General features: G+C 51.7%; 4 protein-coding genes across 7 annotated transcripts; 2 read left to right on the top strand and 2 right to left on the bottom strand.

The window, feature by feature from the left end:
• Window positions 1–3204: 3204 nt before the first annotated feature.
• SYF2 (SYF2 pre-mRNA splicing factor) lies at window positions 3205–5718 on the top strand. Its single transcript, XM_066564674.1, has 7 exons — window positions 3205–3292; window positions 3371–3484; window positions 3699–3824; window positions 3982–4099; window positions 4454–4544; window positions 5237–5335; window positions 5414–5718. The coding sequence occupies exons 1-7, from the start codon at window positions 3236–3238 to the stop codon at window positions 5577–5579; spliced, it is 771 nt and encodes a 256-aa protein (XP_066420771.1). The 5' UTR covers window positions 3205–3235; the 3' UTR covers window positions 5580–5718.
• Window positions 5719–6820: 1102 nt separating this feature from the next.
• RSRP1 (arginine and serine rich protein 1) lies at window positions 6821–11389 on the bottom strand. The gene is made up of 6 exons (XM_066564673.1): window positions 11199–11389; window positions 11013–11068; window positions 9329–9934; window positions 8853–9007; window positions 7717–7800; window positions 6821–7338 (listed from the first exon to the last, which is right to left on the bottom strand). The coding sequence occupies exons 1-6, from the start codon at window positions 11267–11269 to the stop codon at window positions 7150–7152; spliced, it is 1161 nt and encodes a 386-aa protein (XP_066420770.1). The 5' UTR covers window positions 11270–11389; the 3' UTR covers window positions 6821–7149.
• Window positions 11390–11483: 94 nt separating this feature from the next.
• TMEM50A (transmembrane protein 50A) lies at window positions 11484–15316 on the top strand. Of its 4 annotated transcripts, none has more exons than XM_066564739.1 (7): window positions 11484–11544; window positions 11998–12100; window positions 12964–13076; window positions 13476–13543; window positions 14098–14190; window positions 14595–14655; window positions 14875–15316. In XM_066564739.1, exons 2-7 carry the CDS (start codon window positions 12008–12010, stop codon window positions 14918–14920), a joined length of 474 nt encoding a protein of 157 aa, XP_066420836.1. In that variant the 5' UTR covers window positions 11484–11544; window positions 11998–12007; the 3' UTR covers window positions 14921–15316. The 4 variants fall into 4 exon arrangements, with proteins under 4 accessions (XP_066420836.1, XP_066420834.1, XP_066420835.1 ...); XM_066564737.1 differs by having other exon boundaries at window positions 12949–13076; XM_066564738.1 differs by lacking the exon at window positions 11484–11544 and adding an exon at window positions 11561–11591 and having other exon boundaries at window positions 12949–13076.
• Window positions 15317–15663: 347 nt separating this feature from the next.
• Window positions 15664–23061, bottom strand: LOC136565980 (RH-like protein). Its single transcript, XM_066564903.1, has 10 exons — window positions 22637–23061; window positions 21990–22176; window positions 21637–21787; window positions 21380–21521; window positions 19737–19894; window positions 19190–19327; window positions 18816–18961; window positions 18148–18227; window positions 16766–16839; window positions 15664–16472 (listed from the first exon to the last, which is right to left on the bottom strand). Exons 1-10 carry the CDS (start codon window positions 22770–22772, stop codon window positions 16446–16448), a joined length of 1239 nt encoding a protein of 412 aa, XP_066421000.1. The 5' UTR covers window positions 22773–23061; the 3' UTR covers window positions 15664–16445.
• Between the last annotated feature and the right edge of the window lie 378 nt (window positions 23062–23439).

Genomic DNA, 23439 nt, shown 5'->3' with positions numbered 1-23439 from the left:
TTCCAGGGAAAGCAGGGAGGATTTCCCATTTTTCCCCCCGGCTCTCTGCTGGCATTAAAGACAAACCACTGCCATCATTTGAACTCCACGATCAGGACCTAATTCAATCCCACCCTGCTCATTGTTGGAGGGCTGAGCATTAAACTGAAACCCTAAGCCGGGCCTGCAGTCATTTGGCTGGGGAGGAATTGATTTTGGCCATCAGCACTTTCTCATTTTCGATGGAGTCCCCACGTAACCAGGTTAATTTCTGTTAATCCCATTAGCCAGGTACTTCTGGCTCTCCAGCCCAATGATTTTGTGTCTGATCTGAAAGATTGTAATTGCAACCCAAGAGGACACAAACAGGAGCCTGTGATGGAGAGGAACCGGCCTGACACAGACCCAGCTTCTCTTCCACCTAAAAACCAAACTCTCTCCAAATTTCCCCCTGGTTAATGACCACACACAGTAAGTTCTGTCCCTAATTAATTTCCCCACAGTCCAGATCCCCCCTTTTGCTGGATTAATGTTATTATTACAAGTTTGATTGGGTCCTGTGCAAGTTCCAGGCCCGGTTTTATTTTTCTTGACTCAGGTCAGTGCTGGGTTAGGTGTAACCCTAACCCAAGGGCTGCCCGGGGGGGCTGATCCCAGTATCCCACTGGAGCCAGCCCAGGGCCCCCAGCCCTGAGGGAACCCCTGGCACTGCCCCAAGGGAGATTTGCCCCAGGTCTGGATCCCCAGCTGGGGGAAATGGGGGTTCCAAAGGGGGGGAGTTTTAAACTAAAAGAGAGGAGTGCCCCCAAAACACCCAAGGTGTGGCAGGGTCCCCACCTGGCTGGGGACATCGGTGCCCTGTTGTCACTGCTAATGAGGGCTGGGAGTGGGGTGAGCATGCCTGCAGCCCTGCCTGCATCCCTGCACCTCTCCCTGCATCCCTGCATCCCTGCCTGCATCCCTCCCTGCATCCCTGCACCTCTCCCTGCATCCCTGCAGCCCTGCCTGCATCCCTGCATCCCTGCACCTCTCCCTGCATCCCTGCAGTCCTGCCTGCATCCCTGCACCTCTCCCTGCATCCCTCCCTGCATCCCTGCACCTCTCCCTGCATCCCTGCAGCCCCGCCTGCAGCCCCGCCTGCATCCCCTGCTCGCTAGGGCTCCTTCCTTCCGCAGCCGCCGCGCTCGGAGCACGCCCGGGCCGGGGCAGCAGCTGCGGAGCACTCGGAGCTCGCTCGGGCAGGAAACGCCGGCGGCTCCCGCAGCTGCGGGGCTGGGCCGGGGCTCACACGCGAGGGACACGTGGCACGGGCTGGTGGCACCGGGGACACCGGGAGGGGACAGCGGGAGGAAGGGCTGGGCTGGGCACCGGGACAGGAGGGACCTGCGGGGACACGGGAGTGACCACCACGGAGTGTGGGGACAGGGGAGTGACCACCAGAGCTCGGGGACATGGGAGTGACCATCAGAGCTCGGGGACACGGGAGTGACCATCACGGAGCTGTGGGGACACGGGAGTGACCATCACAGCTCAGGGACACCAGAGTGACCATCACAGAGTGTGGGGACACAAGTGTGACCCACGGTGGTGCAGGTCCAAGTTGTGGCACTGCAGGTCTGGACTGTGGCATTGCACACCCAAACCGTGGAATTGCACACCCAAACCATGCAATTGCACACCCAAAATATGGAATTACACACCCAAACCATGAAATTGGAATTGCACACCCAAACCCTGGAACTGCACAGCCAAAACATGAAATTACACGCCTAAATCACAGCACTGCACACCCAACCCCTCCATATCCCTGTCCCCTGGGCTGGGGGTCACACTTCTGGGGTCCCAGGCTCTATGACCTCTGGCACACTGTCACCATTACTTTTCCATTACTTTTCCATTATTTTCCCATTATTTTTCCGGGAATCTCCCAGGCCTCTCCTTTCTCCCTGCCCCAGCCCAGGAGCTGCACCCTGAGATCCCTGATAAGAGCTCGGGGGCAGATAAGGGATGCTGCTCCCCAGCCTGGCCAGGATGTTCCCCTTTGAGGGGCCCAAATCCACCCGAGATGAGTCAGTTCCTCCGAGCTCCAGCCCCTGTTCTACATGGAACTAGAATTTTTCATTTCATTTCGGCCCTGCAGGGGAGGCAGAGCTGGAGGAGACAATGGAGGCAGCTGTGAGAAACACAAACACTCTGAAATCTAAAAATAAAATAAATGTCAGTGCCAGCCAGAGCAGCCCTGCCTGTGCTCGCTGCCAGCCCTGCAGGAGCTCTGGGATTTGGGAATTTGGGACAATTCCCTGCTGGGCCAGGCCAGGCTGGGCACCCTCAGCAGTGATGGCTGGAGAGAACACCTGGGACAGGGGCTGGACAGAGTTAAAGGAGTAAAGTAGGGGTTTATTAAAAATATTTAAATGTATTTATTAAGAATCCTTCACAGGATGCACCTGGGGCAGGGCAAGAGCCTGGCCATGGCTACACCAAGATGGATCTGAGTGAGAGTTTTCACTTTTCATAAGTTTTGGCCCATTTTCATATTGGGGTAAATTGTTTGGGGGAGACCCCAAGGGTGGGGCTGTCCTGGGGTGTTTTTAAACCCAGGGAAGCGGAGCTGAGGGGGCAGAGGAGTTCTGGGTGGTTTTAATCCCTTAAACAGAGGAGGGGAGCAGAGCTAAGGGAGCAGAGGAGTTCTGGGGTGTTTTTAATTGGAGGGAAGCAGAGCTAAGGGGGCAGAGGAGTTTTGGGGTGTTTTTAATTGGAGGGAAGCAGAGCTAAGGGGGCAGAGGAGTTCTGGGGTGTTTTTAATTGGAGGGAAGCAGAGCTAAGGGGGCAGAGGAGTTCTGGGGTGTTTTTAATTGGAGGGAAGCAGAGCTAAGGGGGCAGAGGAGTTCTGGGGTGTTTTTAATCCCTTGGCAGAGGAGGGAAGCGGAGCTGAGGGGCACAGGCCAGGCAGGGCCGCCTCATGGCCGGGGCTTTGTCTCCCTCTGCTGGGCGGCCGCGGCTCCGCTGCAAACCCTGCTCCACGGAAATCTGGACTTGCTCCGCTCAGAAATTGCAACAAAACTTTTTTTTTTCCCTGTAACGTTGCCCTGTTCTGGGTCTCCTGAGGGATTTTGCGCATTTTGGGAGAATTCCGGAATCCAGCAGCGGCGGCAGCACCTCCCGCCCGCTGGGGGGCGCCCTGCAGGACGCGCCGGAAGCCGGAAGTGCTGGGAGCACCGGAAGCGGCGGAAGGCGGAAGTGCCGGCGGGGGGCGATGGCGGCGGCGGTGTCGGCCCTCAGCAGCCTGGGGGTGCCCGAGGCCGATGTTGGGGTGAGGCGGGGACGGGACCGGGTGGGACGGGGGTCCCGGCTCTTCCCGGGGCTCCTGGCTGAGTGCAGCTCGTTGCAGAGCGAGGAGGAAGAGGAGGAGGAGCAGGCAGAGCCCGGCCCGGCCGCGGCGGCGGCGGCGGAGCAGAGGCGGGAGGAGCGGCTGCGGCGGTTCCGGGAGCTCCACATGAAGCGGGTACGGGACCAGAACCGGGCCCAAACACTGCCTGGCTGGCTCTGGGGGTCGGGCTGGGCGATCTCCAGGCGTCCCTTCCAGCCCTGATTGCTCTGAGGTTGTTCGGGGTGGGTTCGGTCTCCCGGGGTTCGGGGTTGTTCAGTTTGGGGATTGTTCCCCTCGGGTTTGTTCTCTCTCTCTCTCTGTGCTGGAGTTTTGCCCTGTTTGGTTCCAGTACGAGGCCTGCAAGCTGAACAGCCAGGAGGTGGTGGAGGAGGACAAGAGGCTGAAGCTGCCCCCGAACTGGGAAGCTAAAAAGGCTCGGCTGGAGTGGGAGCTGCAGGTGCAGGAGAAGAAGAAGGTAAAGAACTCCCCCAGAGCCCGGGGTGTGAGCTGGGATTACCAAAGCTGGGCTGGGCTGTGCAGAGCTGGGATTACCAAAGCTGGGCTGTGCAGAGCTGGGATTACCAAAGGTGGGCTGGGCTGTGCAGAGCTGGGATTAGCAAATCTGCTCTCAGGAATGTGCAGCCAGGGGTGAGGACTACGAGCGGGTGAAGCTGCTGGAGGTCAGCGCCGAGGACGCTGAGAGGTGGGAGAGGAAGAAGAAGAAGAAAAATCCCGACCTGGGCTTCTCAGGTGATATTGAAAATTGTATAAAATATATTTAAAATGCTATGAGATACATAAAACAATGCTATTTATATATAAAATGACAGATTACACTATAGAAAAAGCAGATAAAAGGGATTACAAATTTTTCTATAGCAGAATCTTTGTGGTCAGTAATAACTTGTAAAAGCCAATGTGATAAAATATATTAAAAATTGTATCAAATATATTTAAAATTGTGTAAAGTGCATAAAATAATGCTATAAAATACATAAAAAATGTTATAATATATATAAAAAATCTACAGAATACATTACAAATGCTATAAAATATGTCAAATACTGCTGTAAAAGCCAACAATTTCTGTCCTTTTTAACCCAGACTACGCGGCGGCGCAGCTGCGCCAGTACCAGCGGCTGACCCGGCAGATCAAGCCCGACCTGGAGCAGTATGAGAAGCTCAAGGAGCAGCAGTGAGTCCTGCTGTCAGTCCCTGTGGCATCTCTGAGGCTCAGCACACCCTGAACTCCCTCCTGCCTGTTCTGTAATCTCCTGCTTCCCGAGGGGTGTGGGGTAATTAATGAGGTTCATTTCTCCCAGCCGAGCACTGCTGAGCTGGAGGAGTTGTTCACCCAGTGAGGTCACGTTCCAGTTTGTAATCAGGCACTTCCTGGAGCAGGGTTTGGGGTTTTTAAGCTTGCTTTAAGGACTGAGACCTGCCCAGTTTGTGCTCAGACAGATTTGGCATTTCTGGGGGGTTCTGTATCTTCCAGAGGCACCTGCTGGTCCCTCTGTTGGGTTTAATGCTGACATTTGTCACCTGAGTCTGGGAGTGCTACAGCTGAGTGCGGTGTGACAGGGGAACTCGGGCAAAAGCAGGGAAACCACAAGGACATGGACAGGAGAAGGGTGAGGGTTCAGAGTGAAAGAGGGGAGGTTGAGGTTGGATATTGGGAAGAGACTTCCCTGTGAAGGTGTTGAGGGCCTGGTAGAGATTTCCCAGAGAGCTGTGGCTGCCCCTGCATCCCTGGCAGTGCCCAAGGCCAAGTGGGACAGGGCATGGAGCAGTTTGGGATGTAGGGGGGGCACTGGCTGGGCTGGGAGGTCCCTGCTGGGATTCCAGGAGCCTCAGCACTGCCAGGTGTGTAACTGTGCTCTCCCACAGCGGGGAGGCCCTGTACCCCACCTCGGACAGCCTCCTGCACGGCACCCACGTGCCCTCCAAGGAGGGCGTGGATAGGATGGTGGCAGACCTGGAGAAGCAGTGAGTACAGGGAGGGGACAGGGGGCAGGGCAGGGCAGGGGGTGCTGCAGGCCCAGGCTCAGCCCCTGTGCCCCACAGGATCGAGAAGAGGGAGAAGTACAGCAGGAGGCGGCCCTACAACGATGACGCCGACATTGACTACATCAACGAGAGGAACGCCAAGTTCAACCAGAAGGCAGAGAGGTTCTATGGGAAATACACAGCTGAGATCAAACAGAACCTGGAGAGGGGCACGGCCGTGTGAGCCTGCCTGGCACAGCTCAGCTCGGAGCCTGGCCTGTGCGAGCCTGGCCTGTGTGAGCCTGCCTGGCACAGCTCAGCTCAGAGCCTGGCCTGGCACAGCTCAGCTCGGAGCCTGGCCTGTGCGAGCCTGGCCTGTGTGAGCCTGCCTGGCACAGCTCAGCTCAGAGCCTGGCCTGGCACAGCTCAGCTCGGAGCCTGGCCTGTGCGAGCCTGGCCTGTGTGAGCCTGCCTGGCACAGCTCAGCTCAGAGCCTGGCCTGGCACAGCTCAGCTCGGAGCCTGGCCTGTGTGAGCCTGGCCTGGCACAGCTCAGCTCGGAGCCTGCCTGGCACAGCTCAGCTCGGAGCCTGGCCTGTGTGAGCCTGGCCTGTGTGAGCCTGCCTGGCACAGCTCAGCTCAGAGCCTGGCCTGTGTGAGCCTGGCCTGTGTGAGCCTGGCCTGTGTGAGCCTGGCCCAGCTCACTCCTGGCTCCTCCGTTGCCGTTTCTATTTTAAATTGTATCAAAAGTCGATTGTAGCTGTTGCTCTCTCAGCTCAGTGGAGTTTCCTGTGCTGAACAATGTGCAGAATTCAGCTGTAAATAGCTTTGGCTGCAGCAGTAGCCAGGTTCTGCCTTTCATGCTCTAAATAAACTCTTTGGTCTAACTTGGGAGTTGATTTCCTCAGCTTTGTGTGCCAGCAGGATGAGCAGCAGTGCCATTCCCATGGAAAGGCAGCTCCCCCTGGCCCTCAGGAATTCCAGGGTGGGATTGCCCTTGCCAGTGCAGCTGTGCAGCCTCAGCCACAGGGACAGGATAGACACAGAATCCTCCCGCCCATTCAAGGGCTAATTAAAGAAGCTTTCAGACATGAGCAGTCCAAGTCAGTTTATTTTATTAATAATCTATTTATACAAAAGCCAAGTTTAACCAGTTACTCCCAGTCCATGCAAGAGCTCCTTGTGTTCCTGAACTCCTTTCTCCTGGAGCAGAGGTCTGGACCCCTCCTGCCCTTTCCCTGCCTGCCTCACAGGGAGGCTGATCTTAAACCAAATAAATACAAGCCTGTACTGGAGCCATTCCCGTGGCAGGCAGCCACAATCCTACACAATCCCCACCTCCAGAGGGGACCCAGGGAAGGAAGATCAAGGCAGGATCCACTTTGGGAATGATGCAACAGTTCTCCTGTGATGCACCTCGAGAGGAGCTGGAGTGCAAAGGAAACCCAGAAATAACCACATGAACTCAGGCCTAACGCCTGACACATCCAGTGCAAAACTAAACTTTATTCACTTGAAGTAAACAGTTACACAAGGTAAATCCAGGTGTGCAAAGGACAGCTACTCAACTATGGTTTAGAAAAAGTTACCCACCTGCAAGTTCTAGTCCAATAAAGCAATATAAAATATTTACAAATATACACAAGATGCCCATCTGTGGCTTCTGGATCTGTGTGCTCTCTATCTGAAAGAGAAACCTAAGATTCCAAAAATTAAGACCTCAAAATAAATACTCAGTATTAACAAGTCTTCCAGCCCTCATGAGTGTCCCCCCTGTGCTGAGGGTGTCAAGTGCTGCAGGGGCAGGGGCTCCCCTCAGCGTGCCCGGAACAGGGAGCTTTTGGGTGAGAAGTTCAGGAATGTTTTCTTCTCCTCCTTCTTGACAGGAACCCACTGCCCATAGGGGCTTCCCTTCCTGTCATCCTCCCTGGCTGGAGAAACCACTGGCTCCTTAACCACAGTGTGGCTCACTGGCTTCTGCAGGGCAGGCTTGGCCATTGTGTTCTGGGGGAAAAAAAAGAGATTTCCTGTAAGAAAAGGTGCTAAACCCAAGGGGTTTATCTGTGCTGGTCTTATAAATCATACAATGCTTTCTCTCCAACTCCTGGAATTCCTGATGCCTACTCTGGTATCAATCACATGCACTTAACACAGGAGAAATCCCTGAGTCCTGTGTTTGCATTACTGGAACATGTAACCTGAGATAAGCTGTGGTTTAAACTAGGTCCACTTTTGAATTGTTTGGGTTGAGGGTAAACACTTCTTTCAAACACACCACTGAGGTGTATTCAGGGTGCTCTACCAACTCCTGCAGGGACATCATCAGCAGACATGAAATTATGATTGTTTGGGAAAAGGCCGAGCTGGGGCTGCATCACTCACATTAGGGCTGAAGGAAATGCTCCTCTGGATGGTTGCTCTCTCCATGCCAGCCTTGCTCACGTCCTCAGCTGCACTCCCAGGTTGCTAAAGAAGAGCAGACACAGCTTAGGAGGGGATCCCTGACCCAGGGCAAGCACAGCTTTCTGTGGAGTGGTTCACATTTCATCTAAAGTGGCTGTAAAGCTACAGCACAGCAGGGCTGAGCCCAGGGTGCAGCTGTGCCCCTTGCTGGGGCAATGGAGGCAGCTCCAGCCCCGCTCAGCCCAGAGAGGGCTCAGGGCCCCAGCAGAGCAGGGACAGCAGCTCTGCACACCCATCCTCTGGAGAACAACAACCAACTTATCTGCAAGGGATGCAGGCCTCTTCTTCTGTACTCTCTCAACATCTGGAATATATTGCATATGTTTATGAAAGGGATGCCTGCACCGTTTGTGTCAAACCCTCAGCAAATTCACTTCCCTTTGCAAGAGCAGCACCTGAGCCAGGCAGTGGCTGCAGGTTTGTATTTACTGTGACTCAGGGGAACACACCACGACAGAACCAAACTAAAATTCACTTTAAGCTGCTCGAGTTTCTCCCTCCCTTCAATTCACAGCAGCTACAGCCCACAAAGTCCCTTAATTACCACCAGATTTTCTTCCTCATGTCTGGAACCATAGTCATGATTTCTATAAGACAGAAATAAAGTATGTAAAATGCATTGTGTGCTTGGGTATGGAATTTCTGGGAAACAGTTTGTTGCACATGAAAAGCTTTTAACAGTTAAAAAATGCAGAAAGATTTAACCTTAAAAAAAAAAAAAAAAACCAAAAAAAACCCCAAAAACCTCAGGCTATTCACTAGGTTTGGCAAGGAGACTCCTGGTTTTAGGTCAGAAAGGCATAAACCAGTGGAATTCATGGGAATTGTCCCATGAGGAGAACAAGTCAAAGGAACAAGTCTCCTCTCCTTCCCCAGCTGTCCCTACTGGACACTCGGGGATCAACCACCTCTGAGAGGGCTCTCTGTGCTTCCAGCTTAAGGCAGAGCCTCGAGGCATCTGGAGAAGTCTTTGTTCAAGAGCTTGAACTACAGTACAGCCATGCAGACAAGTCTGAGAGGTGTTTACCTTGTCAGGGAGAACACTCCATACTTACCTCAGCTGACTCCGTGCCTTCCTCACGCTCCTGCTTCTCACTTTTGATCTCCTTGGCAGGAGCAGAGATCTTCAGGCTGGCTGGCAGGACAATGTTGTCTGTTCCCAGAGCTTTGGCAGCATTGGCTTTTGCAATTTCCAGGAGTTCCCTCTTGTCTACAAGAGGGAGGAATAAAAAAAAAGTGCTTTGTGTCACATTAAAATCCATGTGTACCCACTCAAGCCTAAATCCTGCAGGTTTTACATCTATGCCATCATCAGCTGGGCCTAATCCCATCACAGCCTGTCCCCTGTGCCAATTAACCTTCTCAGGAACAAGTTTTATTACATTTGTAATGCAGTTTTTAACACGTTAGTCCAAGCACGCTGAGGTTTCCTTCACTCGGCCATTACAAACCAAGCAAGCGAAGGACAGGCAATCTGTGTGGCCCCAACAACCCCTCCCGGCAGTGTCTGCCCCAGAGCCCTCCCCGGTACCTTTCTCGCTCAGGTGCAGCGGTGAGTGGCTCCGGGAGCGCGTGCGGGAGCGGCTCCTCCAGCCCCGGTAGGCCTCGGGGTACACGGTTCTGCCGAAGCCGTAGTAGCGGCGGCCGCGGGAGCGGGAGCGGCTGCGCGAGTAGGAGCGGCGGTAGCAGGCCCTGCCGCGGGACCAGGAGCGGGAGCGGCGCCGGCCGTAGCGGTGCCGGTAGCGCCGGGGCCGGTAGCGGCCGCGGTAGCGCCGGGAGCCGCGGGAGCGCGAGCGGCTGCGCGAGTAGGAGCGGGAGCGGCGCCGGGAGCGGCGGGAGCGGCGCCGCCGGGAACGGGAGCGCGAGCGGCTCCAGCTGCGCGAGGAGCGGCCCGAGGAGCTGCTGGAGCTGGAGCTGCGCGAGGAGCGGCTGGAGGAGCGGCTGGAGGCGGAGCAGCTCCGCCGGGAGCGGCCCGGGGAGCCCCGGTGCTCGGGAGAGCCCCGGTGCTCGGGAGAGCCCAGCCTCAGGTCGTCCATGAACTCCGCCATGTCGGCCGTCTGCCCCGCGCTGCCCTTCTGAGCGCTGTCAGCCTCGGCCCCGGCTCTGGCTGCTGCTCGGCAGTGCCCCGTCTCTGTTCCTGAAGGGAGAGAGGCAAGGTCAGTGCTTACGGCACCGGGGCACTTCCTCAGCAACAACAAACGCGGGGACACGCAGGGATCAGGGATGATTAAACACCACAACAAGCCCCGGCCAGCTTCCAGTGACAGCTCAGCTCGGCACTTCCCTCTCCCGCGCTCAGCCACAAAACTCAAACGCGAAGTTGTGTGAAAAAAGAAAGGCTTCAGTTCAAACCATGAGTGTCTGATTCTGTGTGGAATTCTGGAGAGAAGTACGTCTGTGTGGGTTTTAAGTGTAACTCCTTTTGCAGTACCTTTTTTCCTCCAAAAAGGAGGAAAATCTTGATATTCTTGAAAAGGATTTTCAAGATATTTCATCACCCTCTATGACACATCTATGATACAAAATAACCATTTGCCTGCAGCTCACTACAAAGTGAGGAGCTTTCAGCTACAATTCCACGCAGGTTTTTACTCCAACGAGGGGAAATAAAACTATCTTGTAAGTATAAAGCAGCTAAGATCTTGCCTGTATTTTGTTTTAGAACTCCTGGCACACAGGCCCACACATCCCAGCAGTGTGTGCAACAAGCTGCTGTTAAAAACGCTCCGTGCAAAGCCGGGTGATGATTCAGTGGCCGTGACTCGCACAGGACGCAGTAATTCTTATATTAATAATTAAAATGGCTGTCCCTGGAGTGGCAGCCATTTTATGGCTACAAAGGTTACTCGGGGTAAGGATCTTATCACAAGACTTAAGCCCGGAGTTACGTAACCAGCTTACAGTTAAGGGAAGCTCGCTCTGACACGGAATTTCTATTTAGCGCTCGGTGCAAAGCGAGGTTAAGCAACAAACCCAACCCCCGCACTGAAATCTATTTGAAATATAACTTGCGGGAGAGCTGTCAGACGCACTTCTCTCGCTACTACTCCACGTAAAGTTTCACTATTTCACCTCTAGGCCAGGGCCAAGGTCACACTGCCGGGATGGTAATAAAAGAAATCTCCGGCTACCATCGCTACCCCCCGCTCCCGGCTCGTGTCCCGCCCGGTCCGGACCCCTCGAGCCCTCCCGGTCCCGCCCGGTCCCGCACTCACCGCTGGGCGCTGCCGGGCACGCCCCGCGCTGGTTCCCCTGAGGCACCTGCGCGCTTCTGGAATAAAACAAATAAAAACCCATAAAAATCCACCCGTGAGCGATCCACAGCCCTCACCCCGCAGCGGCCACCGCGATCGGCCGCTCCCGCCTCCTCCCCCCGGCCGTGCCCCGGCCCGCTGCCTCACCGGCTCCAGCCCGCCGGGCTGCCCCCGCACGGGTCCTGAGGGGAGAGCCCCGCTTCGTGAGTCACCCCCATAGCGCCGGGCCCGCTGCGCCAGCCGCGATCGGCGATAGAAACGCGACAGAGGAGCGACAGAACCGGAGGAACCTCCGCCCGTTGCCGCCGCCCGCCAGCGACTGAAGGCGGCCCCAGAACCTTCCAGAACGTCCCCCCCGTTACGCAACCGCGCTCGCGGCGCACGCGCCGGCCCCGCCCCGCCCCCCGCCCCACGAACGGCGGCCCCGCCCCTCGCCGCCCCTGCGCGCGCGCGCTGCGCCTGCGCGCGGCCGCCGCCGCCGCGTCCCGTGACGGTGAGCGAGGGATGCGCGGGGAGCGCGCGGGGCCGGGGGCGTGCACGGTGCGGGGGGTGAGCGGGGTGCAGGGACCGGGGTGCGGGGGGTGAGCGGGGTGCAGGGATTGGGGTGCGGGGGATGAGTGGGGTGCAGGGATTGGGGTGCGGGGCATGCGGGGATGCGCGGGGATTGAGGTGCGCGGAATGCAGGGATTGGGGTGCGGGGGATGCGCGGGGTGCAGTGACCGGGGTGCGGAGGATGCGCGAGGGATGGAGGGATTGGGGTGCGGGGGATGCGTGACCGGGGTGCGGGAGATGCGCGGTGCGCGCCCCGTGGCCGCGCGGGGTGCGCGGATCGGGGGTGCCCCGGTGGGATCCGCCGGTGGCGGTGCCCGGTGCTCGGGCGGTCCCGGGGCTCGGGGGTGCCGCGCCCCGGTTCCTGCGCGGACGGAGCCGCCGTTTCCTCCCGCAGTCGCGGAGCCATGTCCGGATTCCTGGAGAGCCTGCGCTGCTCGGAGTGCGTGGACTGGGGCGAGAAGCGCAACACCATCGCCTCGGTGGCCGCGGGGGTGCTGGTACGGCCCCGCCCTGCTCCCCGCTTTGGGCTCCTTTGGGGGTTTCTGTCCCGAGATAAAAATCAGGAGTGGTTTGGGAGCCTCTTGTCCCGCGTTACGAGCGGAAGGATGGGAGGAAACGGCCTCGAGTTGTGCCAGTTGGGTAAAAGGGGAAATTTCTGCACGGAAGGGTGGTCAGGCAGTGCTGGAGTCGCTGTCCCTGGGAATGGTTAAAAAATACCGGGATGTGGCATTTGGGGACATGGTTTAACCACGGTGGGTTGGAATCGATGATTTTAGAAGCTGTTCCGGCCTTAGCGGTTCCAGGGAAAGGAAGAACAGGGATACATTGTCCCTGTGTGTAGCAGCAGAGTTACTGACAAAATCCAGCCTGGTTTCCTCCGTCCGTTTTTTAAATTTCACCGTTTTTCACATGTTTCACGATGTGATAATAACTGCTGGAGTGGGCAAATCCCTGCCCTTGCAGACAGCTTGATCCCAAACCGATGGTGTCACGGTTTAGTCTGGGTTGGAGGCTGTCAGGCTGTTCAAATATTGATGTTTTTCTAGAGCCATCTCACAGGCTGAGCAAAGACTGTGTCTGTGTTTTAAGCTCTGTATTTGAAGCTCTATCTGCATTTTAAACTCTGTATTTGAAGCTCTATCTGCATTTTAAACTCTGTATTTGAAGCTCTATCTGCATTTTAAGCTCTGTATTTGAAGCTCTATCTGCATTTTAAGCTCTGTATTTGAAGCTCTATCTGCATTTTAAACTCTGTATTTGAAGCTCTATCTGCATTTTAAACTCTGTATTTGAAGCTCTATCTGTATTTTAAGCTCTGTATTTGAAGCTTTGTCTGCATTTTAAGCTCTTTTCCCCCCAGTTTTTCACAGGCTGGTGGATCATCATCGATGCTGCTGTGAAATACCCTCAGGTGGAAGACTTCAACCATTCCTACCACGCCTGTGGGGTGATAGCCACCATTGCATTCCTCATGTGAGCGTGAAAAAGTTGTAAAATTTTAAAAGTCATAAAATAGCATATTTATAAATTATTTTAATAGTATGTTTAGATAGTATATTTAATAATTTTAAAAACGTATTTATAAATTATTTATAAATTGTATTTATAAATTATTTTCTCCAATGACACTGGACAAACCAACACTCCATCAAATTTCTCCTTCTCTGTGAAAGAATGCAAACCAATGAGTTATTTACATAAAGCGTGTGAGAAAGTTCATCCCACGAATGCAAACATCAGAAGGCTTAGAAAATCTTCAAAAATCAGGGTGACAGCCTCGTGATGTGCACTTTGCACACAAGGCCCCACCCCAGCAGGGCAGTGAGAGTGAGAAGGAGATTTTTAATGTCACTTTTGTCCCCTTTTGCCCAGGATCAACGCCGTGTCCAACGGGCAGGTGCGGGGGGACAGCTACAGCGAGGGCTGCCTGGGCCAGACAGGTACCAGGGCTGGGGGTCCCTGTTCATTTTATATTTTTTGAAAAAAAAAAAAAAAATTATTTTTGGGGGGATTTTTTTTTTTTTTCTGGGAAGCTGAGAAGCTTCAGAGAAAAATGAAAACAATAATTATCTTATTTGGTTTTCTTGTGTTTTGTTGTTTTGGAGATTGTTTATTTAATAGGTGATTGTTTTATTGTAAATTGTTTTTATTTATCAGGGGTTATATTGATTATATATGATTATATATTTATTATATATATTATATGTATGATATCTATTATTATATATTTATTATTTATTATATTGTTTTTATTAATCAGGGGCTAAGCTGTGTCAGACTGGAAAGAGAGCCACGAGTTTTTGTTAATATCTTCTAGCTTTTTGTTTGTGTATTTTTTTGTATTTTTCAGTATAGTTTTAATATAGCATTTAAAAATATAATACAGAAAATAGTTTATAAAATTGCTTTATAATTTATATCAATATTATATATATTATGTGATGTAATTTATACAGTACATTATCTATAACAGCACATCCCCATCCCCTTGCAGGGGCTCGCATCTGGCTCTTCATTGGCTTCATGATGGCTTTTGGCTCCCTCATTGCGTCCATGTGGATTCTCTTTGGGGGCTATGTGGTTAAAGGTAAGAGCTGAGCCTGGTTTGGGGAGTTTAAGGTGTTTTAAATGATTTCTGAATTTTTAGAACTGGTGTTCAGAGGGTTTCTAGGCAGGCCCAGTTTGAATATCTTGCCCTACACTCCACTTTCCCATATTTTTACTGATATTGGGATGGATTTGATCTAAGTACAAACTTCCTCTACAAACCCAGCTGGGAACTCCATGGATATAATTAAAGTGCTGCAGTTTTAAGGGAATCATTCCCTGGGTGAAGGCTTATTCCCAGAATACAAATTACTGAGTGAGCTCCTGCAGATTGCTCCCAAAGCCTCTCTGCTGAATCAGCCCAAGGGAAATGGCATGTCAGAATTGGGATATGCCTGAAAATTACTTCAAAAAAATTTATGGAGATTTTTTTTTTTCTCTTAGAAAAACCAGTGGTGTATCCAGGAATAGCAGTGTTTTTCCAGAATGCATTCATCTTCTTTGGGTAAGACTGACCTCTTTTATTTGTTTCCCATTTAATTTTAATGATAAAACCCTGAAAGTTGCTGTGACCTGGTTGGTGCTAAAGTCCTGTTTTGTAAGCACACCTGTGTGAATAAACTGGGATGTGCCTGCACAGGAGCTGCATTAGCAAATCCCCCTTGAATCCTTGTGTTTTAAACAGGAGGGGCTGGATTTGTGGTGTCCCTTTGTGTTCCCACAGGGGCCTGGTGTTCAAGTTTGGGCGCACAGAGGATCTGTGGCAGTGAAGCCCCTGGAGTGCCCTGGGCTTTACCTGCACCCCCCAAGTTTTGTAAAACCATTTTGTAAAACCTTCCATCGTGGCTGAGGAGAAATCAAGGAAAGCTGGAAGCACTAAATCCAGCTCTACTCTGGTTATTTTTTTTACTCTTGTACGTCCACTTCAGTGTTGTGGTGTTTTTGAGAAATGTAAAATTCCTACAAACAGCAGTGGAGTCACTTTTCTAAAATGATGTTTGTTACAAATAAAAGGAGAGTGGAACATGGATGTATTTAACCAGCTCTTTCTATGATGTTATTTACGCTCCTAGACTTATTAAAAATGCATTTAAACAACCTTTTAACAGATATTTATTAAATATTTCCTATATCTGGGCAATATAACCATTTCTTCCATTTCAAAACTTTCTGGTGTGTGGCTTTTCTTGTGTCATTCAGAACTGTGGTGGTTTGGGATTTTTCTTTCCCCTCCATCCCTGAGTGTTTCCTTTATCCTGTGGTGATAAAGAGGAGCTGGCTGGGAAGTACCAACTCCCAGCTGTGTGTAGAAGCTTTGGGCAGCTGCTGAACTGCTGCTGGCTCTCTGGGAGCTGGGAACAAGGAGACCTGGGAGCATTCCCTGGGAGCTGCAGGGATCTGCTGATGCAGCAGGGAGTGGATGAGGCCAGGGAGCCCCAGCAAAGGGCTCAGCCTGTCACCAGCTCCCTCCCTCACTGCTCCTGGGCTGCTGCAGGAAGGGAAACAGCCACGGTTCGGTTTTCACTCTTTATTAGGTAAGCACTGCTCAAAGATCTTCTACATCAGCTATTTCTGAGAGAAGGAAACACTGAGGATCCACTTAAATCACCAATCCCCTTCAAAGCAGGGTTGGCTGGCAGAGGATGCCCTGTCCCCACAGTCCTGCTCTCCAGAACGGCTGCTGGCAGCACTGAGACCCCTCCCCTGCGCTGTCCCCCCGAGCTGCTCTGAGCTCTGTCTGTGTTTTACACCCAGGGCTTTCAGGAACACCACCCACAGCTGAGCTCTGGCCAGCAGAACCTCCCAATATCCAGGTTTTACCAGGAGTTCTGGCCCTGCTCCAGCTCACTCATCCAATCCTGGCTTGTCAAGGCCTTCAGCAGAATCAATTCAGCTTAAAAACTTGAGTGCTTTGCTAGATAAGAAGTGCTCCTTGAGAAATGACACTTCCAAATCCATCATTCTGCCTGGTAAACTCGGGAGTTAAAAATAGTTTAATGGTTCCAAGCATTTGGATTGAGAAGCCATGAATGCATATCTTACAAAAATGTTTTAAGGTAAGGCCAACAAAGCAGAAAAGCTGAATGCACCTGAAGTTTGCATCTGTGAATTCACACCCTGTATCTTTCAAGAATAACTGGAACAGTTGCATTTTTGAGTGTCCATTGGGGTGGTTTCTGTGGGCCTGAGAATTGGTATTTCAGTGCTCTTTGAACCCATCATAGCTGTTCAGTTTTTCTGGTGATAAAGAGGAAAATCTTATCCTGGTCCTGTCTGTCAGCTGGGACCCTCCACTCAAAATCCAACAGACAAGTGGGGAAACTGTGAACACAAACATTCTTGTATCAGAACATATCAAATCATCACAGGAAAACCCCCAAAACCAATGGAAAAGCTGATCAAAAGCTTATTTTCACCCATTTGTTAATCCTGTAATTCAGATACAGCCTCACATCAGCACCTAAGGGTGCCCAAGGACTGTTTGTGCATCAAAATGTGCTGGGAAAAGGAATAACTCCTTATTCCCCATATTTTCAATTCAAATACCCGGAGTTCTTCATCAAGGTGCTGAATGAACTCCCCCAGAGAGAATTTGAAATAATTTTGAAACTCACCTCCCAGTAAAACTGGTCATCAAAGTACTTGGAGACATGCACAGCTTTCAGCAGTTTGATGTTTAGGATCAAACCTGTTGGTAAAAAGAGAGAGATCCAAAATAAACACAAACAGCAGGGCAAGGGGAGGATTGTGTGGAACAGGAGTTTCTTGGCAACATTTATCCCATTGTAACAAATCAAAACACAAATTCAGACCTAAATCCTCCAGCAGAGCCCCCCTGACTCAAGCTGGCCTTAAATACAAAAAGAGGCTTGCCAGGATCAAGGGATACTAAAAATGAATTGCTTTAGGTAAAGCCCCGTTAAACAGCTGCTAGATTATGAAAATACATCAAAATGATGAGTTTCTAGCATGAGGAGTGCCTGTGTATTAAACACAATCTGCCTTATCAGCACTCTGATGGGAATCTCTGGATTTTTGAACAGTTGGTTAAACACTGAGCGTTTGGTTATTTCAGCTGGATGTTTTCTAAAGATCTGCTCCTTCTTCATTACACTTAAAGTAATGCAAAGGTTTAAATAAATTAAAACACTCCAAAAATCACTGTAGGGTGTGAGGTTTGAATATATTAAAACACCCCAAAATCACTGTAGGGTGTGAGGTTTAAATAAATTAAAACACCCCAAAATCACTGTAGGGTGTGAGGTTTAAATAAATTAAAACACCCCAAAATCACTGTAGGGTGTGAGGTTTAAATAAATTAAAACACCCCAAAATCACTGTAGGGTGTGAGATTTGAATATATTAAAACACCCCAAAATCACTGTAGGGTGTGAGGTTTGAATAAATTAAAACACCCCAAAATCACTGTAGGGTGTGAGGTTTGAATAAATTAAAACACCCCAAAATCACTGTAGGGTGTGTTTCCCAGCAATTCTCACTGGCCATTTCTCTGTTGCCCCAGACAGAATGAGGGGCTGGGGAAAAGCAGCAGCTGCCACAAACCAGAGCGTCCCACAGGAGCCACGTGAGGGCTGATGCTCCCAAAGCAGCAAAAAGTCCCAAAAATCCCAAATCAAGGTTGATCAAAGGGCTGCAGCTGGGCTGAGGCAGCTCCTGACGTTGTTGAAACTTTGCACATTTGCTCCAAATGGCCTAAAAAGTGACAAGCCCCAGATTGGGGCATCTTCTGTCAATAAGACAGGACCCAAAAGTGGAAGTATTTTCATCTTCTCACCTCTCCTGTCTGCAGTTGAAGGCAGCTGTTAAACCTTGGTTAAAATAGGATTTCAGCACTGAAAGAATGGTGCTGCTGGGTTATTTCTGTGCAAAACAGCTCTGGCTGGGAAGAGCCCCTGGCACTCACTTGTCCCACAGATGACTCAGCCAGAGCTGCTCCAAGGAAATGAAGGGATTCCTGGGATGTTTCAGTACTGACCTGTAATCAATCCTGTTATCAAGGCAGTGCAGATGGTCTGGCAGAAGGCACCAATATAAACAAAGGCATCATAACCCAGTCTGAAAAGCAAAAGATGTGTTTCACCTTTTATTTAACATTACCAGTGTGAATGAATCTGCAGCTATCAAAATCTCTCGTAGAAGCTGTAATTCTCAAATCTGCAGCTGCAGTGAGATGTTTTAGGAACATACCAAAGCCTAATGCAGACTTCAGAAGATTTATTTTCTCCATCCTTTTGGTATTAAAACTTCTTTAAATGTTTCATTAAGAACACGATGAGAAGTGCCAGGCCCTCATGCTGCACTCTCATTTCTCCCTCCCTCCTGAGCTCCTCAAAACATCCCAAACCCTAGAGTGAGCCTTGCAGGGAGGCACATGCCCAGCCTTCATCTCCTGTGTCTGCTGTATTTAACATAAGCAAAAAGGGAGACAGAAAACAGGACCTAAAGTCTGCTCAAATCTCAAATTCCTTTTTAATGACTTTTTTTTGGTTTTGTTTTTCGACTTCAGGGTTATCAGGGGTTACCTGATATAAAACAATGTATCTGTGATGACATTCAGGCTCTCTGGATGTCCAACAACTCTTCTCAGGGCACACTGCAGTGAGGATTATTTATCTTCATTATTTAATACAAGAATTTATGTACCTGGATAATTCATTCCATCGTGTGTCAATCCCATCTTCCACAACTCTGAGAACAACGGCGGCCACAGCTCCAAGCACAGCAGGCAAACCAAAAGTGAAATGAACTCCAGAAGTATCCTGAAGCTTCAAGGCAGGATTAAAGCACCTCTGGGAAGAGGAAAAGGTTTGATTACACCCAGAAACACAAGTTGGTAATTGCAGATCAGCTGTTGCAGACCCAGAGGATGAATTTGCTCTCAGGAACTGCAATCCTGCACTCTGCTCAAAACACCTCAGGTTTCCTAGTTTGGAAAAGAGGCTTCCCTTGGGGTATCCTGCACTGCAAAAAAACCTGCCACAGCTTATCCAAGAAGCATTTAGGGGACTGAGCCTTACCTGGACACAGTGAGACCCCAGGATGGCGATGGCACTGGCCAGCAGCCCCAGCAGCATGGCAATCCAGGGCTGGCGGATGCGCTCGGCGGTGTAGCTGACGGCGACCCCTCCAGCCAGCACTGCACTGCGGATCTGAGCCTGGGAGAGCAAGCACAGCGAGCAGGGACTCCTTAGAGGGCTGGCAGGGATACAACAGGGGGCAGTGCCTCTGCACTGGAAGAGGAAGGTGCACATTCAATGTTGGGAGGGAATTGTTCCCCGGGAGGGTGGGCAGGCCCTGGCACAGGTGCCCAGAGCAGCTGGGGCTGCCCCTGGATCCCTGGCAGTGCCCAAGGCCAGGCTGGGCAGGGCTGGGAGCAGCCTGGGACAGTGGGAGGTGTCCCTGCCATGGCAGGGGTGGGATGAGGTGATCTTTGATGCCCCTTCCCATCCAAACCCCTCAGTGAGTCTGTGACTGTCAGATCCTGGACAAGGTTTCACTTCCTGAGAGTACCACAAAGTCTCTTTGAAGAGAAAAACCCCACGCAGGGTTTTCCCTCATCCTTACCATTCTGAATTTGCCATCCTTGGAGGTCAGAGCAGACAACATGAAGGCAGCCACAGCACTCACTGCGAGGGCCAAGTAAGTGTTGAGCACTGCTTGCATCTTGAAGGAAGGCAGGACAGAATTGAAGCTCGGCCAGAACACCCAGACAAACACCGTGCCTTGGGGACAAGGAAAGAGACCCTCAGAGCTGCTCTGAAGCACAGGGAACCATCACTGCCTGTCTCTGGAGGGCTCCAGCCCACAGTGTGTGCATCCCCTGTAACTCCCAAACCTTTCCCCAAGCAGAGCTGCTCCAAGGTCGCTGCCGGTGAGGAGCTGGCAGTGTCACACCTCCTCTGGCAGGAATGCAAACAGCTCCTTCTGCTCCTCATGGGCAGCGTTTGGGCAGCACAGGCTCCTGGAGCAAGGGCCCTGCCTGGCAGGAGGCACCGCTCCTCACCTGCCTGGGGCAGCACGGCACACACCCGATTCCAGCCAGCAGAGGGACAGACGGACACAGGGACACAGGGACAGGCACCTCAGTGGCCTCAGAGCACCTCGGGCTGGTCCCACCCGGCCCCGTGGCCCGGGGCTGTGCACAGACTCCAGCACAAACACAAGCTCAGCTCCTTTGGCATTCCCAGCTGCTGTGCTTTGTTCCCATCACCGATGCTGTGTTCCCCACCCCTCGGAGGTGCCAGACCCTGGTGCAATCCACCTGACAGTGACATTTGATGTGCTCTTGTCCAAGACCCCTAACAGGTGACACAGGCATTGTCACTATGAGGCACAAATCCAGTTTCCATTGCTACTATCCATGATTTCAGTGCACCAAGGCACAGATAACCCTGCCTCAGACAGGAGAGGCCGTTTCAGCAACTCTAAACTTAAGGTGGCACTGAGGGCTTGTGAGATGATTCATCCTATTCCCATTGATCAGGCAGTCAGTCAGTCATAAATACAGATACAAAATCCTCTGCAGCATTCTTATGAGGATCTGCTCAGCTCTGGAAATAAACAGCAAACAAGAACCCAAGGGACACAAAAGAGCAGCATTGAAATTTTGTATTCCCCAAACTGAGCACAAACTGACTGAGAATGAGACTCTGTGGACCCCTGCAGGAAGCTCTGGGCTCAGCTGGTGGCAGTTGCACTTCTGTGATAATAAAGACACCAAATTGCTCCCCTAAGAAAAGGAATGAAAGCCCCAGGCACTGAGCCTGTCCCTCCCCAGCTCCTCTCTGGTGGGCCTGCCTGTATCACACTCCCCACCCTTCACCAGGCTTTATCTCCTTATTTCCCTTACCAGCAGGGACTGCCCTTTTCTATCTCTGTGCACCACCTGGACCAACAGCCTGAGCTCTGCTCAAACACAAGTTATGAGCTCAGCTCTGGCACACAGCCCCTCACCACAAGCCAAGGGGACAACCTGGCCAGGAAAGGGAGTGCTGAACCTGGAGAAAGAGCTGGAGCAGCCTTTATGCTGAGGTGACAAAGCAAACTGAGCCCCAGCTGTGGCAGGAGTGGCCTCTGGGCCAGGCAGGAAGGGGGCCATTGTCACAAGCAGCAGCAGTTCCTGTGCTTGGCTGCGTCCAGAGCTGCATTTTGCATTTAAACTCCCAAGCCCACCCTCATGCAGCTGGGGCAGGGCAGGCAGGACTCACCCAGCACTGAGAACAGCTCTGACTTCGGGGTGCTCCTGTTCTTGTCCAGCCCTGGGGGAGGCTCAGGGAAGCAGGAGGCGAGTGCCAGGCCAAAGTAGGCTCCAAAGAGGTACACGTGCAGCCCAGTGAGGTGCTCTGGGACCTGCCCCAACACAACATCCACAGCTTATCGTGGGCTGAGCCAGGCCACACAGAGCCTTTGCTCCAAAGCCCCAGTGACATTTCCCCCCACGTTTCTGCAAATCCCTCCAGGGTACCTCCAGGAATGTCTCGTTGATGTATCTGCTCACGGAGAAGAAGGTTAATTCCACCAGGGTCATCACAATCAACTGCACAGGATTGGCCCTGCCCAGGACAGCCCCAGTGGAGATGACCACGGCAGTCACGCTCACAAAAGCCCTCGCTAGACTGCAAGAAAGAGAGGAAACAACAACAGCTCAGTCTCAGGGTGACACCAGGGCCAATAAAAAGGAATTACACAGAGCAAGGCACTCAAAAACCAAAAGCCCTCTAAAATGCCTGTAAATGTGACTCTGCCCATCCCTCCCAGGGCCCCACAGGGAGCAATCAGCAGTTCTGCACCAGCCCAGCTCTAACATGAACTCATTACCTTTCCAAACCAAGTTCATTTTGCTCTCCCCTAAAGAAAACTAATAAATCTTCTGCCAGCACAGAGCACTGGACACCAAGAACAACGAGCAGGAAGTTGAACCCAGTGCTGCTAAAGCCATATCTTCTCAGAACCATCAGGAAGAAGCCAAATCCAAAAATCACCATGTGGTTGACATCTTGGAATTCTGCAGGACAGAAAAGAACAAGACAAGCAGTGAAATTATTAATACAGATTTCTGGTTTAAAAAAAAAAAAAATTAAAAAATTACAATGAACTAAGAAGCCTTCAGATAAGAATTTAAGTGCCACTATTGTTTAGAGCTTGCAAAGAATTCCAGAGCTTTCTTCCCAATGTATAATCAGAGAAAAAATACCCTCAATGCTGAATTTATTTTTACACACTGATCTGAACGGATCAGCATGTGTAAATGGATCAGGATGGGGGCTGAGAGGTGAAAACCCCAACAGAAAACTGACCAAAATTACAATTTAGTCTTGGATCCCCATCACACCTGTGACATAAAGAAACTCCCAGCACTCCTGGCAAGTTCAAAGAGCAATAAAACCATTCTGCTCCTCACCACCAGACCCTTCTGTGCAGGGAACAGGGGTGCCCCCTGTTCCCCAGGGGGGTGCCAGGCTTACCTGGGTAGGAGTTGGAAAAGGAGTAGGTGTCACTGACACCTGGGAAGCCAAAGAAGGAGCGGAGGAGAAGCAGAGCCTGCAGCAGAAGGATCAGCCAGGGCACGCTGCAGCGGAAGCTGAGGTAGCGGGAAGGCATCGTGCACTACATGGAGCAGCAGCTCAGGAGAGATTCCTCTGGTCCCTGCGCCCTGTGGGACTGTCCCTGCACCCTCACACCAGCAGCAGAGGAGCCGTGGAGGCCAGCAATGGGAGCTCAGTGAGAGATAAAAAGGCTGAGAGGCGTGAGCAGGGAGCAGCTCCTTATCTGGGCTGTGGCAGGAGCCAAACGGAGTCCGGCTCGCATGGGCTGAGCTCAGAGTGTCTGTGGACACAGCCACGGGCACAGCCATGGGCACAGCCAGAGCCACGGGCACATCCAGCTCCTTTTTCTGGCAATCCTGTGAACCCACAGGTAATCCACACAGAGCCAAACCTGGAACTTTTTCCAAACAGGGCAACAGCTCAAGCAGCAATTTAGGAGTTAATTTAGCTGGCACAATGAGGCTTTTTTGCTACGTGCTACTAAGTCCCATCGGTGTTAACATCCAGGGAGAACACTCCAAAGGTGAGGAATTCACCTGTTTTCCCTCAGGATGGCACATTGGACAGGTGATGCTCGGATTCACAGCTTATGTTTCCAAACTGGGACCAAAGCTTGGTGATCTTTGACAGGGTGAAGCACAAAGTAACTTTTATTAGGGAAAAGTTCTTCCCCACGAGGGTGATGAGGCCCTGGCACAGGGTGCCCAGAGCAGCTGTGGCTG

This window comes from Molothrus aeneus, chromosome 23 (genome assembly GCF_037042795.1).
Source record: "Molothrus aeneus isolate 106 chromosome 23, BPBGC_Maene_1.0, whole genome shotgun sequence".
NCBI lineage: Eukaryota > Metazoa > Chordata > Aves > Passeriformes > Icteridae > Molothrus > Molothrus aeneus.
The sequence above is the reverse complement of the archived record's forward strand: the minus strand, read 5'-3'. Positions and strand labels throughout refer to the sequence as shown.